General features: G+C 45.2%; 1 protein-coding gene across 3 annotated transcripts in view; it reads left to right on the top strand.

Annotated features, from left to right (window-relative positions):
* MCC (MCC regulator of Wnt signaling pathway) overlaps nt 1-19,620 on the top strand; it is a 403,428-nt gene that overhangs the window by 307,822 nt on the left and 75,986 nt on the right. For all 3 annotated transcript variants that reach the window (XM_037032292.1, XM_037032291.1, XM_037032293.1), the window contains 2 exons: nt 1,458-1,600; nt 16,109-16,251. In XM_037032292.1, coding sequence (XP_036888187.1) covers nt 1,458-1,600; nt 16,109-16,251 — 286 coding nt within the window. The remainder of the gene's footprint in view (nt 1-1,457; nt 1,601-16,108; nt 16,252-19,620) is intronic.

Raw genomic sequence — 19,620 nt, 5'->3', positions numbered from 1 at the left:
ACAAAAATCTGTTTTCATCAACCTTGTTGCCCCTGATCTTGTTTATGGAGCTCTGAGCAGCCCCCAGGATGTTACCACATTAATATTGATCAAGCAGTTGGTCGAGGATTGTCTTCAGAGGTGTGGTCCTTGCAGTGATTTAAACGTGTTGATCAGACTTCTTTGTTGAGCACTTGTGTATACGTATTGGAACCGGCCTGGTGTAGTGTTCTGCGTATCTTTGAAGGCTTTTCATCCATGGCAGGAGCTCTGTGTCGCTCCACTGGGAGCCTAGCAGATTTAGGGAAGGGGAGGACGCTGGAGGGGGCAGATGAGAAGTCTTCCCCTTGCCTGACTGCCACCAGCCCTGGAAGTGCAGAGCTGGCAAGTACATATGGCTCTTGGCATTAGGAAACCTTGCTGGAAATAAAATTAAAATTCCTCTGCTGGACAGGAAATTAATCAGGGCTGAAGGTAGTAGATAGGAGCATAAGCTCCACTCCTTGTTCCTTCACGAAGGACTGTTTTATTATTATGCAAGTGAGATGAAGCGCACAGTGACTGGTGGGGGTTGTGAGGAGAGGAGAGAAATAAAAGAGGTGAACTGGTTCCTTAGGATTTAAACTTTGGCAACAAAAATGTTTTTTATGGCATCTGCTGCCTCTTAGTCCATCAAATGCTGAGCAAGGGAAGCTGCTCAGCCTCTTTTGTCCTTGTTTCTCCAAAGCAGCTTTCATGACAGTGTGATTTCTTCATTCCATAACACTTCCAGATCATCCAGGGTGAACCTGGCCATATGCCAGGTGCCAGGGCTAAGCCATGAGCACAGCCAGTCCCTGCCCTCCAGGAGTTTAGGGGCCTGTAGGAAAGGATATCGGAAAGCATTAAGTCTGCAGAGAGGCAGGCACATGAGCAATGGTGTCGTACCACTTAGGATTCTTTGGCTGAAAAGTCTGAAACAGGACCCAGCAGACTTCAGCAAAAAAAGGAATGAATGGGTGAATGGGAAACTGACCAGTCATGAAGGAGCTTGGGATGGAAGCTCTGGAGATGTACAGAGCAAGAACTAAGGGACTGTCTCTCCCTCAGTCTTGTGAACCAACTCCAAGCAACCCTGGGTCCATGCGCTCAAGATTCGAATTCCCAAAGAAGGTATCTAAAGGACCCTTTGGGCCACTGTCCGCTTTTTGGCTAAGAAAAAGAAAAGACTCGGATAGTCCGACAAAGGTTGTGTGCAATGGCAAAGGGATCTTTCCCCAAAGAGAGAATGAGTGCGAGAGGCGCAGGCACAGGTGTTTACCAGGGCATGGTCAAACAGCTGTTGCTGCGTCTCTTGGGATTTGCTGGTCAGTGAGCCGGTTCTGTTCGGGGTGTGCGCACTGTTGAGCTTGTGATCGTTTGAAGCCATGAAACTTAGAACCACTAGCCTATCGCTGCGTCACCTCACTGGCATTTCTTTCTTGTTCTCTTGATTCCAGTGTGAACAGTCCCATCTCATGAGAGAGCATGAGGATGTCCAGGAGCGGACGACGCTTCGATACGAGGAGCGCATCACGGAGCTCCACAGCATCATCGCTGAGCTCAATAAGAAGATAGACCGTTTGCAAGGCACCACCATCAGGTAGTAGCCTTCACGTCATGCCTTCTCTCTGCCCCTCTGGGCTGTAGCCTGGGTCTTGGGGTTGAAGCCGCCCCTATGAATTATAATATTTTATTTGTAACTCAGACTTTCACGGTTGATACAGTGGTTTCTCTTTGCTTTGTCTGCCACATGCTTTCCCCTTTATTATTCTGTTCTAATTAAGGGTGGCAGTTGGAATCCTCAGTTTATTAGGATGTGGAATCAGAAGTCCAGTGAGATGCTTTATTAACAAGTTCTACACGGAGCCCCTCTCTCTGAGAGACCAGCAGCCCTAGCATGCCTTTTACTCACCAGGTTTGCTCTCGCTGCGTAAACCGTGTGCCTCCGTGGGAGATTTTGAGAGATTTAGGAATGAGGCTTATAATTAAGCATTACATAGCCTTCTAGATAATCTAATAATATTTTGAGCTGACCTCAAGTTGATTTACCAACATGGATTTAGCCTCTTACAAATTCCTACGGTGGGGGCAAGATTTGACCCATCACTGGGGAGAAGGCTGGGCTCAGTGTAAGGGATTGCTTCTTCCTTGCTGGTCGGTCAGTTGGCCCCCAGCCTCCTGCACACAGCACTTGGTGTGTCTGCCCTGCTGTTCAGGGCAGAGGTTTGGCTTTAAGTGACTTACTGAGCGGAGGATGAGAGCTGTTGTCTTCCTGTCTGTGCTCAGGGCACTGCCCTGAAGGAAGCACCTTTATGGAGAAGGAGTGCTTTGTTCATTGAATGTCTGCGCAAGCCACAGGTACGAGCGTTAGAGGCAGCTGCTTTAAACTCTCCCCGCAGAAGGCCTGGGTTAGAAGAAACTTCGGAAGCGTTTTGTCCCAACTGAGAGTCGTAGTAATGACAGGGCTCCTTGATGAGGGTACAGTTGGGCCTGTGTTTCCTGGGCAAAATCGTGGAAACACATGCCCTGAACTGGAGCCACACAATAAATTTCATATTCTAATTTAGAACCTCAAGACTTTTATACTTCATCCTGGTCTTCTGAGTAGATCGTAGGTTACTAATGCATGAGCAGAGAAGAACTTTCAGCCCAAAGAAACGATTATAACAGAGTTAAAGGAGGCTGATAGACTAAGCTGGCAGATTTGTAATTTTCATTAAAACATGTTGCACTTTAAACACTTGAAGATGAAAGAAGGCAAATGGGCTCAGTGAGTTGTGAAAAAACGCATCACACATCACCTGGAAAACTCAATTTCAGGATGCTTAAATTGATGATCATGGCCAAACTGCTTCATGTGAAAATACAGTAAGCTTCTTGACCATAGACATTTATTCATGCCTTTTATTTAAAGGAAAATTATATCTGTGCAGATGTGTCATTAAATTCTGCCAGTTTCCGTTATGTAAATGGGCTGGTCCCTTCTTGAAGTGACTCCCTGAAGAGCTGGAACACATGCAGACATGTGGGCCAGTGAGACAAGGCTCTTCTTGTCCTCCGCACTCAGCGGCTAAGGCATCGCCCCAGCCCCCAGCACACCAGGAAATTTGTTTGCCCGCAGATCCTGTGATTCTGTGACAGGCGCAGTAGCAGCCATTCACCTCGGACGGATTCCGACTGCCCTAGCATACCCAGGGTCTAGAGAATTGATGGTCATACAGTCACATGCAGTGCTGGCAGACTTTCTTGTCACTTCAATCCGAGTCTGACTTAGGAATTTATTAGAAAAGCTGAAAAATTATTAGTAAGGGACTAAGTTTATGTAAACTATGGTATACCCACATTTAAGCAATACTGAATTGCTTAAAGAAAAAAATGTCAGTATTCGTTTTCAGTTTTTATCTCAGGTCACATTCAGAGAACCAGGGGCCTTCTGTGACTTCCTTAGGATACTGTCCCATCTCTTATAGCCGCGGGGCTAACGTAGCCAAGAATCAAATACTGCCCGTGGCTCAGTTCCAATAAAGTCAAAGTCACACATCAGCTCTCTTAGGTAAAGAGTAAGTAAGCATTGATATGAACAAATAAAACAATGAGAATTTGAATGGAGACAGTTGTGTTGATTGAAATCAGTCCAGATTCCTAGAGCCTTATAAACCACACCGAGCTTCCCTTCCTGCAGAAGCAGTCCTTGGCCTGTCGGGTAAGGCTGCCCTGCCTTGCCAGGAGTCTGTAGCCATCTGACCCCAGGCAGGGGTGCCAGGTGTCTTCACGCCCTGCTGCTGCCTCTCCTTTCCTCTTTTAGGCCTGAAAGGAGTTCTAGTTCTTCCTGCCCCAGAGAAATAAGTAGAAATTCCAACCTGGGAAGATGCAGCTAAAGTATGAAAAGATTTCTAAGATTTTGTTCATGTATAGTCACCAAAACTTGGGGGCAATGTGTGTGGGATTAGGACCTACGGGTTCTAGTTCAGGGAGAGAGGAATGCAGTGTTGGGTTGATGGTGAATTTATTGATAAGCCTATTCCTACCAGAAATTCTGGATTCACTGTGTTAGTTCCAATAGTTTGATTAACTGAAAAGTAGACTCGGTGGCGGACTACATTAAACAACACCAAAATGCCAGCACTGCAATAGAGTAATATAGGAGTCCAGAGGCCTCTCGAGTGAGGGAGTTGGGTGGGAGATGACATCGTTAAAGTGGGATCTTTGATGCCACTTAACTCCTGGATCAAGTGTGGGCTTAGTTGGTCACTGTGTCAGGCAATGGGACAGCAGTAGCGATGAAAAAGGTTTCACCTATAGAGATCGTTCAGCCTGGCTCGTTGGTCATAGGGTCTCTAGGACAAGTCTTCATGGGCTGTCTGTGGAAGGTGTACTTGATCTTTCTAAATCAAAAAACTCTGCTCTGGTGAACAGAGACTTGACTTGCCACTGCAGTGGAGACTCGGGGCCTCTTATCCAATTTCCTTTGCCTGGTCCAGCACACTGACCCAGCGCACCTTGGGTGAGGGGAAGACGTGTACATCCCTGCCACAAGTGGGCACAGTCTTCCTTCTCCCCGTCCAAAGAGATGTAAGAGGGAGACTGTGCAGTGGGGAAGAGATAATAACAGTAGTGGGGCAATAAGTGGCTCTGAGCTGACTGACGATAGCCCCTGAGACCCAAAAAACCTATAGGCCATCAGTCAGAGTGGGGATTTGTGAAGGTATATTACCAGTCAGCCCAAACTGCTGTAACAAAATACTACGGATTGGATGGCTTAAACAGCATAAATGTATTTCTCACGGTTCTGGAGTCTGGGAAGGCCAACATTAAGGTGCCAGCCAATTCAGTTCCCCGCTGGGGGCTCTCTTCCTTATTTAAAAAAGGTTGCCTCTCACCCTGTCTTCACAAGGCAGGGGAGAGAGATGAAGCAAGTTCTCTGGTACCTCTTCTACAATATAGGTCACTAATCCCATTATGAAGCCCCCACTCTCATGACCTCATCAAAATTTCCATCTCCAAATATTACATTGAAGGATAGGCTGCAACCTATGATTGGGGCTGGGGGCAGTGGAGAGGACACATTTCAGTCCATAATACAGCACCATTTGTGAGATGACCATTTTTCAGCGCCCTGGAAGCATAGTAAATGCTCCGAACCAACAACAGTGTATGGTGCCCCCTTTTGGGGGAGGGGCCAGAGACCAAAAGGTGGAAGTAGAAGTGGCTCCTCTCATTTGTATACCCAAAACCCCACTTTAAAAAATTGTTGCTTTTCATTCTTGCAACTTTAAGCTCTGCTACTTTAGAAGTCTTGGTTCCCCAGGAACCCCCAGTGACTCCACTGAAGAGTACAACAATGATCCCATTGACCGCCACCAGGCTCTTAACAACAAAGAGAGTTACTGTACTGGCTGGGGTGTTGGGATCATTCAAAAGGAAATTGGATTGTTGCTGTCCAGAGGGGCAGTGAGGACAATGCCTGGAACCAAAGGGGTTCTCTAGTCTGCCTCCTAGAAACTGCCCAGTGGTAAGTTTGTACATTAGAGCAACCTAGAGGAAGGAAGTTATACATATCAACTTAGCCTCATGACCAGTTGCAAATAAGTTAGTGAAACTTACGGTCTAATACTTCTGAAACTTGAAAAGTCAGCATTCATGCCTCCTGCCACTACCAGAACCGATAAGTAGAGACAAGGATTGGATCTTTATGGGAGCTTTATTCAGATGCCAGTGATCTGAGAAGATGGTGGGTTATGTAACCCGAAAAACTGTCTTAACATCTCATCTCAAGCTGACCTTTTTATAAGAAAAAAGGATAGGTAAGGGGCTTGGGGGAAAGGTTAATTGGATAAGAGTTGAAGTCCTGTGTGATTTTCCTAGTATTTCCTTTTGGGTTGATCAACAATTTTTTATCTACATCCCAGACCTTCCCTCCCTGGAACACAGTGGCTTGCAGCTCCCCTGGGGCGCAAAGGTTGAATTGCCTGTGACCTCCTTAAGTCATGCATTCCAGTTCCTGGAATAACAGCCTTTCACATGCATTAGTCACTTAAGCCTATCAAACCAAGACTAAAATCTTTAACTCTTGAGTTTCCCTATCAGTAGGTTATGTGATAGGTAGGTGGATTTGACAGTGAACTAGGAGAGGAGTGATCATTTCACAATGGATGCAGTACCTGATGGGACTTTGGGTTTCCCACTTTGGTGAAGTGAGTTCATTTATATTTGAATGAGGGATAGTTACAGAAGTTTGGTGTGTACTGCTATTGTAATTTGAAAATGTAAGTGTAAGAGCATGTGTATGGTGGTCAAGTAGCCAAGGAGAGTAGACTATCGTAAACACTGTCTGGCACCTGTTACCCTTCCCACCCCCTCTATCCACACTCTGCAGAATCAAAGGGTTTAGACCCTGGGGACTACTTCCCAGACTCCCTGAACATCTGGGTTCTGCCAGTGAGGTGCACTGCCTTGTGTTTGGAAGACAGAAGGGAGGAGGGAGACATTGTCTCTCAGGCCGTATTAGTTGCAGATGATGTACAGGCTTTGGTGACATGAGGTCCTGCATTAGCCGGTCAGACCCTGGAGCGGTGAGCAGTTGTGAAGGCAGCAGCAGTTCCCTGACCTTCGATGGCCAACCTGACAGCTCCTGGGGCCTCCAACCACCCTTCTCTTCTCTGGCCTTTCCAATGATTTTGCTAGCACACAGCTGCCCAAATTAAATCCTCTCTACTTGAAACATCCAGTGTAGTTTGTGTTCCTAACTGAACCCTGCCTAATGCATCCTGAATCCCATCTCCAGGAATAAACAATGAAGATTCTGTATATATGGCCTTCTAAAAATTTTTATTCATGAATATTTTAAACAAATTGGATCATATAGTGCACACTGTTTTGTAATATGTGCCTTTTCACTTAACTGTATCTTATAAGGAACTTTTTAAAATGCTCATCTGACTTGAGGAGATTATATAATTAGATGGGGAAAATGGAAAAATACATCAGTAGCTCATTTTGGATCTGGGTGGGGTGCGGTGGAAGATTTCTAAGCAAATTAGACATGAGATCTTTTTGTTTCCTAAGGAGATTGTTTTCTTTTTCCAAAAGCTACTCTCATAGAAGCATCAGCCTTTCTCTGACCACTCTCGTGAGTAGCCTGTATCTTCTGTTGTAGTTCCCATATGCTCATCAGCCTACTGCTGCCTGGCCTCTGACCCTAACAGTTTGCCAATACTCCTTTAGCTATGGACTGAACTGTGTCCTGGGCAAAATCCATACCTTACAGCACTAAGCCTTCATGTGATGGTATTTAGAAATGGGCCTTTGGGAGATAATTCAGTTTAGATGAGGTCATGAAGACAGGGCTTCCGTGATGGGATTAGTGAACAAGTTTGTACGAAGAGACACTACAGGACACAAATTCACCATCCCCTCTCTGCCCCTACCTTTGACCCCACCCTGTCTGTCATGTGTGGGTACAATGAGAAGGCAGCTATCTGCAAGCAAGGAAGAGAGCCCTTACCAGAAACTGGCCATGGTGGCACCATAATCTTGGACTTCCACCCTCTAGAACTATAAGAAAATAAATTTCTGTTGTTTTAGCTAGTCAGCCTATGGTATTTTGTTACAGTAACCTGAGCTAACATAACTTTTTTGAAATACACCAGTGGGGACTTCGGGTCAAGATGGCAGTGTAAGCACAGACATGGCTTGCCTCTTCACACAACCACATCAAACTTACAACTGAAATATAGAACAACAATCACTTAGAACTGGGAGAAATAGAGTTGAATGGAAGTCTGACAACTACGGAATTAAACCACATCCATCCAGACTGGTAGAAGGGGTGCAGACATGGAATGGGCTGGTCCCGTACCCATGTGTGGTGGACAATAATTCAGGAGGGATATCTCAGGAGCAAGGAATCCTAGCCCCACACCAGTTCCTCAGCCAAGGGATCCAGTGCCAAGAAGGTAAGCCCCCATAACTTCCAGTTGCAAAAACCAGCAGGGACTGAGTCAGTAGAAGAAACTGCTAGAGCTCCAAGCAGTTCCTCTAAAAGAACTCAGACATGAATTCATCTACTCAGACTCACTCCCTCTGAGCTCCAGTACTTGGGTAGTAGCTTGAAAGGCACCAGTGGTGTACTGGAAGAAACAGAAGTCACTGGCATCAAGGCAAGCAGAGGCCATTGTCGCTTTCCTAAACTCTCCCCCTGCAAAGCCACAAAGCCTGAAATTGGTGCCGTATGTGAGACTCCATCAACCTTGCTAAAACTATTTGACCTGCCTTTGGAGATTTCCAGAGACTCTGCCCTACCCAACTTATGGACCCACCCAAGCTGCTTTTCCCTGTGAATGGCTGGTCTTGGCTCATGATGTACAACTTCTTAAATCTTCTCAAACAAGCAACACCTGGCCTCAGTGAGCCCCAAGCCTGGCACTAGCAGCAGCCAACCCAGATGCACAGCTTGGCTTCACCTGGAAATCGCCAGGCCCAACACCAGTAACAGCCATCTCATGTTGTTTTATAGCTCAGGCAGGGTGGCCCTGGGCAAAACACAGGTGGGAGCTGACCTTGGCCTGCACCACCGTGGAAACCCCAGGGCCTGCACACCCATTGGACAACTACAGACCATTTGGGAGCACCACCACCCTGCCCCTGCACAGCTGATCCTCCATAGAGGGCTGAGGTTGGTGGTAAGTAATCACAGCCAATCCTTGCAGCTGACTGTCCTGGGTAAATCCTTCCTGTTGATCTACCAAATAGCAACCAAGCCTTAACTACCAGAGGAAAGTATACTCAGCCCACTCAAAGGGCACACCTTGAGTACCCAGCTTGGGTGATATGGAAGACTGTGCTACAGGACACCTACTACATTAGACCACACTACCAAGACGTAATCTTATGCACCTCCACATAATATATAGAAACAAACACAAGGATGTTGCCAAAATGAGGAGATAAAGAAACATGGCCTAAATGAAAGAACAGGTCAAAACTCCAGAAAAAGAGCTAAACGAAATGGAGATAAGCAATCTATCAGATGCAGAGTTCAAAACACTGTTATAAGGATGCTCAAGGAGCTTAGTGAGGACCTCAGCAGCATAAAAAAGATCCAGTCAGAAATAAAGGATACACTAATTGAAATAAAAAAACAATTTACAGGGAAACAACAATAGAATGGGTGAAGCTGATTTGTAACATAAGGAAGCAAAAAACAACCATTCAGAATAATAAGAAGAAAAAAGTCCGAAAAAATGAGGATAGTGTAAGCAACCTCTGGGACAGCTTCAAGAGGTCCAACATTTACATCATAAGGGGCCAGAAGGAGAAGAGAAAGAGGAAGAAATTGTAATTCTATTTGAAAAATATAGTGAAAAAAATTTTTCCTAATTTGTTGAAGGAAATAGACATGCAAGTCCAGGAAGCAGAGAGAGTCCCAAACAAGATGGATGCAACGGGGCCTACTCCAAGGTGTATCATAATTAAATGCTAAAGTTTAAAGATAAAGTAAGAGTCTTAAAAGCAACAAGAGAAAAGCAGTTAGTTTCGTGTAGGGGAATGCCCGTGAGACTGTCAGCTGACTCCTGAAAAGAAACTTTGCAGGCTAAAGAGCATTGGCAAGAAATATTCAAAGTCATGGAAAGCAGGAACCTACAGGCAACATTGCTCTACCCAGCAAAGCTATTATTTAGAATCAAAGGGCAAATAAAGAGCTTCCCCGACAAGAAAAAACTAAAGGAGTTCATCATCACCAAACCATTATTATGTGAAATGTTAAAGGGACTTATTTAAGAAAAAGAAGATTAAAACTATAAACAGTAAAATGGCAAAAATACATATTAATAATTGAATCTAAAAAACAAACTCAGCAAACACAAAGAACAGAGACAGAATCATGGATAAGGAGAGCATTTTGATGATTGTCAGATGGGAGGGCAGTCGGGGAGAATGGGTGAAGAGGTGAGGGGATTAAGAAGTACAAGTAGGTGGTGACAGACTAGCCATGGGGATGTAAAGTGCAGTACAGAAAGGGAACAGCCCAAGAACTAATATGCATGACCTATGGACATGAACAATGGTGGGGGGATTGCCTGAGGGAGTGGGGAGAGCTGGGAGGGGGACAAAGGGAGAAAATCAGGACATTTGTAATAGCAAAATCAATGAAATATAATAAAAAAAATTTAAAGAAAATACCCGTAATTTCTTAACTGAAAAACCCTGTGACTTTACTTGTTACCAGTCCTTTCCTGCAGCATTTGACCCTGAATCCTCCTTCCTCGTGCGCTCTTCTGGAACCTCTAGGACCCAGTAGGTCCTGGATCTTCTCATCTATCCTTGAGGCCCATCGTCAGCCTTGGGTCTGGCCCTGGGCTCTGTCCCCGACACCTTTCACCTTGAATGACCACAGCCCAGAGAGCACCAACCCATCGTATCTGTGCCACCTTGGCATTGGCACTTAGAATTCTGCTTCCTTGTTTGTTCCTCATTTAGTGACTGAGATGCTTTCCAAAGTCTCTGTCTACTCTAATACAATTCCGTCTCTGAGATCTCAGGCCTGGACCATGAACCTGGCCTTTCAGCCCACCCTTTGACCTGTGTAGTATGTCTGTCTGTCTAGTTTCATGTTGCTGCATCTCAGACAGTATAACCAAAACCTCTTTATCTTCCAGCAAAACATGTTGTTTTGATTAATTTCTGGCCTAAAAGGTAAAAGATACTGAAATTAAAATAAGCCCAGAAAAATAAAATAGATTTCTCTCTCCCCATCTCCCTATGCAGTATACATACTTAGAAGTTCTTGAATATTGATCCTGTATCAGATCTTGTTAAAACTGGTACTCACTGACGGCAAGGATAGCTAGGCTTTCAAAGTTGCACTTGGCAGTTATTCACCAAAATGTTTGTAGATGAGTTTGAGCTTCCTCTGTGTGGTATAAAAATATTTAAAGAGGTAAAATTGAAGAATCAGAACTTTGTTCATCACTGATTCCCTGCTATAGATCCTCTAAGACGGGGTGTATTCAGCCCTTCAAAGGGCCCAATGTAATTTCAACTCCTTAATAGTTAAGGAGTAGTTACATTTATACAGACCTAAAATTATCTTGGTCCTTTGAAAGCAACTGCGAGGCTGATGTGGCCCCCAGTGAAAATGAGTTTAACACCCCTGCTCTAAGAGAACTGAACAGAATGTATTTCTTCCTTATATCTAAAAAATCTTCATTCTTTAAAAGAATAATGGTCACTTCAGGGCAGGTCTACCTTTAATTGTAAGAAAAACGGCATGTGGTTCAGAAAGACCACCAGGGGTTAGCTGGACACAGTTGACTGACGGTTGCTGAGAGAAGCACATGTCCATCTGGGTCTTGTTCACATATCACTCCAATCCAGTGACGGGGCATGAATGCACACCTCACCATTCAATAGATCTGAGGTTTGCTAGTGAAGTAATGTATTTGTCAAATGCAGCTGATTCCATGGTACTTCAGCTTAAGATCTGCAAAGCATGGTAAGAATTATACTTTCATTAGCTTTTCCATTTATGATTAAATCATTTCTCCCCAGCCTAATAAAAAAATGGGGGGAACCACCAAAAACAACTGCAGTCCTGTCCAGGCTGCTCAGTTGGTTGAAGTGTCTTCCCGTACACCAGAAAGGTTGTGGGTTCAATTCGTGGTCAGGACTCAGGCGGGAGGCGCTGATGGATATTTCTGGCTCACGTTGTTTCTCTCTCCCCTCTCTCCCCTCCTTCCTCTCTCTGTAAAATCTAGCATAGGCCCCTATATTGAAGTGTTATTTGTTTGCACTAAATTTAGGAAGTAGGCTGTGATACTAAGTAGTTGCTTAATCTCAGGTAAATTGCTTCACCCTTGACGCTTCAGTTGTGTTATTTGTGAAATAAAGGTGTTGGTTCTGGCTTAGATGGCCTCTGAGACCCCTTCCAGTCTGTCACCCTGTGACTTTTCTGCACCTGCCAATTACCTGTGTGGTGTACACTCTGATGCCTGCCTCCTCAGGAGCGATTTTGTTTTGTTTTGTTGTTTAAGCTCGTAGAGCACTAATTGTTGGAACGCTAAATAGACCAACTGGATGCACTTCACAGATGCTTCGAAGAGAATGAAATAATGTACACTTAGAATCCTGTGAGATGATCCTTTCTATTCCAAGAGCAACACTGAGAACTTTATAATTTCATAGTTATGAAACTACCATAATAGTGTATAATTATCAACATTTATCTGTTTATCACCTTCTGATTTTTGAGGTACATGTGATGGTTTCTTGGACCTTTTCATGTTTTCTTCCTTTTCATCACTGCACTAACAGTGGGTGGTCTTTGGGAGGCATTTTTCCCTCAAAGAAGTAAGGTATCACTCACCAACAGTCAACACACACACAACAGAGATAAGCCAATGATAAAGTCACTTTGAGATGCTGATGCTGTGTCACTGGCTAGACGTCGTTACCAACTTGGTGACTCACTGCTGTACAAGACCGTCCCGAAAACCCACTGAGGACTTTTGCCTTTCTAAAACTGCACAGGCTGGCGGAGTGGTTTTGACTTTTTTGACTTCTGGTCCACTGCTCCTGATGGACCAGCTCTCCTGGATGCTGCGGTAGGGAGAGAAAACCCCCAGCCTCAGTCCCTGCGTGTGCTGCAGTCCCAGACGGACTGCGGTTTTACCAGAGGCCCTGAGAGAATTTGCCATTTCCCAGTCCCAGATCCCAGCTTCCTTTCGGGAATGATGCTGACGGTGATGTTTCGGAGAGCAGGATACACAGCTCGTGTTGTTGTTGTTGTTTCCTAAAGCTGGGGGAAAACAACAGGATTGCAGAAACTTTCTAATATGTAGGCTTTGTTTAACCTTTCCATACCTCATTCTTTGTGACCCAGAACCATGGGTCTTCTTACAAGGCTACTTTTCTGTGCTATCGTATTGTGTGGGCCAAAAAGTTCATTTGTTTTTTTTTTTTTCTTTTTTCATAAAATGGCTCTAGTAGTGCTTTGTTATATTTAACTTCCTTTGAAACAATTTTGTTAAATTGTATTGTGATGCCTGTTATATCGGTGCGCATTTTTAAATGTTATCAGAATTGGTGGATTTTTGTGTAGCCTTTTTAATACTGAAGGTGGGAGAAAATACACAACATTTTCAGCATATTAGGCTTTATTATTTCAAGAAAAGTAAAAACACAACAGAAAGGCAAAAAAAGATGTGTGCAGCATATGGAGAAGGTGCTGTGACTGATCAAATCTGTCAAAAGTGGTTTGTGAAGTTTCATATTGGAGATTTCTTGCTGGACGATGCTCCACAGTCAGGCAGACCAGTTGAAGTTGATAGCGATCAAATCAAGACATTAAATCAACATTACACTCGAGGGAGATAGCTGACATACTCAAAATATCCAAATCAATAGTTATGGGTAAAAATGAAAAATGTGTCTTTTATTTTATGGAAAAGGAACTAAACAAACTTTTTGGCCAACTCAGTACTCATTATGATTACCATAGGGAGACCAGACATGTGTGTGCCCAGCCCCTCCACGTGAGGTCAAGAACACAGACTTCCTGCACTTCTCTCCTGCTTGTCTTATCTGTTTCCATGCATGATCTTGGCAACATTTCCTCCTTTCCGTGAATTCCTAGACCACGTACATTTTATCTTTATCTCTACCATGTAATTCTAATTATTTGCCTCCTTCACTACAATAAATTCTCCTTTTGATCAAAATTGCCTGCTCCACAAGTGCTGAGTGCCCCGCCAGCCTCGTGTTTCCACTGCACCCCATTTGGGTTTCAGCTGCACTTACTCCTCTCCCAGCCTCCACATGTTCACCTTCGCGGGCTCCACTGAGCCTTTACATGCGCCCTTCCACCCACACGGCCCATCTGAAATCTACTTGTCTTGAGATGTGTCTTCAGTGCTGCTCCATCCAGGAAGTCCTCCCTGGCCATGCCCCCCGACCCCCGCAGCCCCACATGCACCTCCTGTATCCACGACAGCATCCTTCCCAGGTTAGACTGAGTTGTGAACATACTTGATTCCCAGAAGACAGCACCCATCTGGGCTTTGCTTTCCCCTCTTTGTTTTGGTGCTCAGAGACGTCGAATGAGGATTCCTCGTTTTCAGTTCATGGCACTGAAAGCCTTCTGGCTCAGGTGAGTGTGGTATAGTTCTCCAACTGTGCTCCAGCCTCAGTAAGGAGTGTGCCCTGCGACCAGCACTTCCTTCTCGCACCCCTTCCCTGGGCACTCCCTTATAAAATTCATCCTAAGTATCTCTAGAAGTAATTCCTTACAAAGCAGAAGTTTTGGCAGGCACAGTATGTTTGGAACTTGCCAAGCCAGGAGGATTTAAGGTGGCTTTTTAAAGACTTTGCAAATGCCATTATACCATAGATACAGCAGCAGAATTTTTCTGGCGTTCTTAGCTGCAAAACAGTCTCAGCCAAGCTGACGCTGATTGCGTTGGCCTGCAGCAGAGGTAATTGATTCATTATACACAAAATTTCCTGTTAATGGAAATCAGAACTTTAAGTGCTGATTGAAAGGAAAGCTGATATATCAGGACACAATTACCCTCTATACCAAATACGACAAGACTCTTAAGAGTGCTTTTTAATTGTTTTATCTCCTAAGCCTAATTATTGTTAGCCTTGCAGGTGTCTAATAATTAACTTAGTCATAGAACATTAAACCATGTCCTTTTGTCTTCACCTCTCCCATTCTATTTCATATTTTGCATGTCTGAGTTGGAGCTTTTTATCTGCTTCGAGTCCATACAGATGTGGGTGGCTTTTATTAAAAATACCTTATAATGCAGGAACTCAGCCGAATCCCTTTTCTGGGAAGAGGAGGATTTCTTGAGAGAACCAAGAAGTCTGAAGAGATCTTCACATTTCTGTAGTTTGTAGAGGTGCCTCCCAAGCTTATAATGACAGTTGCCTCTCCCCCAAGTTCCAGAGATCACCACTCACCATCTTGGCTGACCCAAACCCCGAGACTACAGACTGTCTGCATACACACACACAGAGTCAAAAACTAAAGGGAACGCCAGGCCGAGAGGATTTCCACTCGTCCCAGCTTTCTTCATAGACACCCTCCCCCTGGGGCTGCACAGACACCCGTGGGCTTTCCAACCTCATAATTAAACCCACTGACAGTTTTCTCTTCCAGCTCACTTGCAAAATAAATGCTTCCATGAAGGTTCATTCATTTTGCTCTTCCCATGTCCATGACCAGTGTGTGTGCAGTGATGATTGTGGTGGGGGGGGAGGAAGTGTGGTGTGCCTGGAAATACATACTACAATTTTAAGTTTTCTTAGCTTGCTCATAATTAATTCAGAAACCAAGGATTGAGGGATCCATGAAGGGCTGAGAAGGGATGGGTGTTCTTGTGCTAATGAACCTTACTGCATTTTAACATCCCATTGGTAAATCCAAATCGAATGGAAGGAGATTCACCATGGAGTGGTGTTCTCTCTCACTGTTTTCATTTTTCTCCCCACTCCCTCCTCTTTTTCTGTTCTCTAACTGTACCTACTTTGGGGGAGACTAAGTGTGGTATTTGTCAGACATGTGATCCGTATACCTCTCAAAGCGTCCATTTTGTTCTGCACAGATGGGGTGCTGGCTCTCCGGCAGCTCTGGCCCCAGTACCCCCTTAAGTGCTCCTCCAAAAGAAGGCCTGCTGTGGGGACCCTCCCGGCGACAGGACGTGCCATTTCTGCTCCCCGGGCTTCATTATTTTGCTCACTGTCGCATCAGTGCTAGAAGTCTTAGTTCTTCACCTTGGAATTTGAGGGGATGAGGAATCTGATTTCTTCAGGAGATCTTTGAAAGGGAAAAGTTTCGTCTATCGGCTGATTCATCTGTCAGCCGACGGATGAATTTCGTTACGTGTATGGGCATGTACGTGGACACAGATGTAAACTTTCAGCTACACATACTAACCATAGATGTGACCATCTATTTGGCCTAAAGGAACCCTGGTAAATGGTCTGGGAGTACGGGGAGATCTATCTGTCTCTCTGTGAGTGTCTCTTACTTTGTCCTTAAATGACATATTCTCTAGGAATTCGTCTTTTATCTCTGTAAGTGGTGACCGACTCTTTTTCTCAGGGAAGAAGATGAGTACTCAGAGCTGCGATCAGAACTCAGCCAGAGCCAGCAAGAGGTCAATGAGGACTCTCGAAGCGTGGACCAAGACCAGACCTCTGTCTCCATCCCTGAAAACCAGTCCACCATGGTCACTGCTGACATGGGTGAGTCTGCCTGCCATCACCGCAGTCTGGTTTCCCCAACAGGAATTAATAGAAACATGAGGCAGCCCAAATTAAAATCTAATTAGTCACGGAGTTTGGTGAGTAGATGAAGGCACACCCATTTCAGTCCCTTACACACCACTGTGTTGGTCAAATTTTAACTAAAGAGCTGAATTAGCTTTCTGTCCTGATGTTTGTGAGTCAGACTTGTGTCACCTCTATTTGAAAAATCTGCAAGTAGGGAATGGCTTATAAAGGCTATTGGAAGGCTCCGAGTTACAGTAAAATCCTGATTACGGTGGCAGGAATGGGAAGGCTAGAATGAGTGGTGACACGCTGCAGCTGGACCAATAGCAACTGTTGGGTGAAGAGGAATCCAAAGTGGCTCTAATATGTTGATCCTGAGTGACTAAGAGAATGATCATATTCCTTAGAAGGAATATTGGTTTGGAAATGAATTGGGAAATAGACATATTATGTTTGAAGTTGTAGAGAAACCTCCATGTGGAAATAAATACCTGGTACAGTGTTCATATGATGTGTTTTTAAACTGCAGGTTATGATCCATTAGTGGGTCTTGAAATTATATGAAAAATAAAATATTTTTTAAATGAAATCAAATAGGGAAAAATAGAATGACAGTATTGTTTCATGAAAAAATTATTTGTTATGTGTGTATATGGAATAAGCTGCCAAATGAAATGTCCTGAATGTGTGTTGCAGTCAGAATGTTGCAAAACCACTGTTCTGCTTGGAGATGCCTGGTTGGCTGTCTGGAGAGATTGAGGTTGAGCATGAAGGCTTTGAAGTTGTAAAGTAAGATCCCTGTGATCCAAAAGGTGTGGAGACAAAAAGGGAGGAGACCCGTATCTTAGGAAATGTTCACATGCAGGGAGAGATGGATGAAGGACCGGAAGAAGGAAGAGTAAGATCATGCAAGATCTTGTAGACTGTGTGAGAGAGTTTGATCTTTATTCAAAGATCCATAATAGTCAACTAAAGATTTTAATAGTGGGCGGGGGAGGAAAAGACCATCAGATTACACTTTGAGTCAATCACTCTGAAGTGGGGAGAAAGAATCAGTGGATCAGGAGTGAATGGGGGAGGCCAACTAGGAAGCCAGTGAGAAAGTGCAGGTGGGCAAGATGGTGGCTGGGCTGTAGGGTGGTGGCCACTGAGAGGTAGGAAAGCAGGTGGGTGGAGAAAAGGCATGAAACAGTAAGATGTGGCCAAAGGATCGGAAACAGAGGAGGAGGTGTGTGTATGGACATGTCCCACATGTATGTGTCTGCACTGCACAGCGGGTGCACAGGGGGTGGGGCCAGTCACAGGAGGATAGGAAAAAGACCAGTTGGTTTGTTTTGCTTTCAATTTTGTTTTGTTTTGTTTTGTTTGTGGGCAGGGTGGGGTGAGATGGAGATCATGTATTTTGTTTGGACATAAGTTTGAGACATCTGGAGATTTCTGGGTGGAGATGCTTAAGAAGGCAGTAGGTGTGTATAAGAAGCTAAGAGGAGAGGTGCAGGCTGAAGAAAAGCAGCCAGGAGACATCAGGTTGTTTGCAGATAGTTACCGAAGCGATGGAAATCTATGGATAGAGTCGAAAGTGCAGAGAGCCTGGACACTAAGCCTTGGGAGTCACCAGCTGATAGGGAGACTCAGCAGGAGCTCACTGGCAGGGGTGGGCACGTCATCGTTTTGGTCTGGGTTTAGACACGCCTCCTCCGGAAGCAGCTCACGAGCAGCACTGTGCAAGCCCCTGTGCTGACTGTGTTGCTGCCCCACTGGATCCTTCCTATGTCCCACTGAATTTTAAATGGTGTATTTCTATTTCGTTGCTTGACCGGCTCTTCCCACTACATTCTACTTGGCAGAAGCTTGCTTGTTTTATCTACTCGTGTATCTCCAGAGCCCCACTACAGGGCCTGGCATGTCGTGTGTGTTCAGAAATACTACTCTGGACGAAAGGGTGAAGCAATCAACCAACACACCGAGCAGTCAGGCAGGCAGAGCTATACGAGGGCAACGAGGGCAGTGCTGTCTGGAAGCTGGTGGGCAGAAAGGGATCTAATAAGGAAGAAGGGTCAGTGGGCTGGACTGCTGCTAAAGCCGGATGAGATGGATGTAGCTCCATCACAGTCACTGAGAGCTGATACCGACTGAGCTAGACAGAAATGCTTGAGGGGTAGGGACACCTTCCCAGTCTCGGGGTCTTGGCTTCAGGCAAAACTGCCTCTCTCAAACCTGAATCTAGACCCCGGCCCAGCCGTGGCCCCCAGTCTCAATGCTAAGTCACACCAGCCTCATAATCTCTAACCCTGTGGCCCCAAGCTTCTGCCCTCTACTTCCGGCCTTAGGCAGACAGACAAGTGCAAGCAACCAAAAGGTTGCCAGTTACTACAGAGATGTTCCTGCACTGATCCCTCCGTTCGTGTCTCTGAAACTATGTTCTGTGAAATTGAGTAAGTGGCCCATGCTCCAACACAGTTTCTTACTCAAATAAGGTTGGGAAATGGAGGGATAAAGCCACTTAAATGGGCCAAGGGCCTTTTCCATCTCTTCCTTCATTAAAAAAAAATATGTTCATTACAGCGGGTAGTAGCATGTAACTGAGCTTCTGGAGGGAAGGAACCCTGTCTGCCCAGTGCCCGTAAACATCCTCCGCCCACAATGGGGACCTTTATTCGTTTTTTCAGAAACTCACGTAGAGCTGTGTCAGGGACTAGGGATACAAGAGATATTCTGCCGTCAGATGACTGTACACTCGTGCTCCTATCCCTCCCACCTAGAGGGACATCCCAACTTCTTACCATGGACTACAGGGCCCCCAGAACCTGGGCATTCCCTCCCCAGCTATCTAGCCCCATAGTTTCTTCCTGTTCTGCCTTCACTGGCCTGCTCACTGACCCTCAAAGCTGACCAGCTTCCTTGCTTCAGGGCCTCTGCAGTCGCTGTTCCCCTGCCCACCTACCCCTTCCTACAATCCGCCTTGGCTTTCTCCCACAGCCAGTCTTCTCTCATCGGAGGCCATCCCTGAGACCTCTTGGTGGAGGGCAGCATTCGTGCTCTCACACTTGCAGGCGTGCTCTTCCCTTGCCTGCTTTCTGTGGCTTCATAGCACTTAGCACTGCCTGATGATGTCATGGTTTGCGTTTGTGATGTTTTGCCCCTGATCCTGATGTTTTATCAGGATCTCCTGCTACCTTGAGGCTCCACATGGACAGCTATCCTGCTTACCAACATAACAGTCCCGCACATAGTAGGCACTCAAATGTGTGAATAGCAGTAAATGCCATCTTGGAGCTCACAATTCTTTGGGGTATGTAGATGAAGAGACAGGGAGTGACCAACAGTGGGTGGACAGGGCCC

Source organism: Sturnira hondurensis, unplaced genomic scaffold (genome assembly GCF_014824575.4).
Source record: "Sturnira hondurensis isolate 20B ecotype Veracruz unplaced genomic scaffold, ASM1482457v3 Scaffold0021354, whole genome shotgun sequence".
NCBI lineage: Eukaryota > Metazoa > Chordata > Mammalia > Chiroptera > Phyllostomidae > Sturnira > Sturnira hondurensis.
Note: the sequence above shows the minus strand (reverse complement) of the source record. Positions and strands in the feature narration are given on the sequence as shown.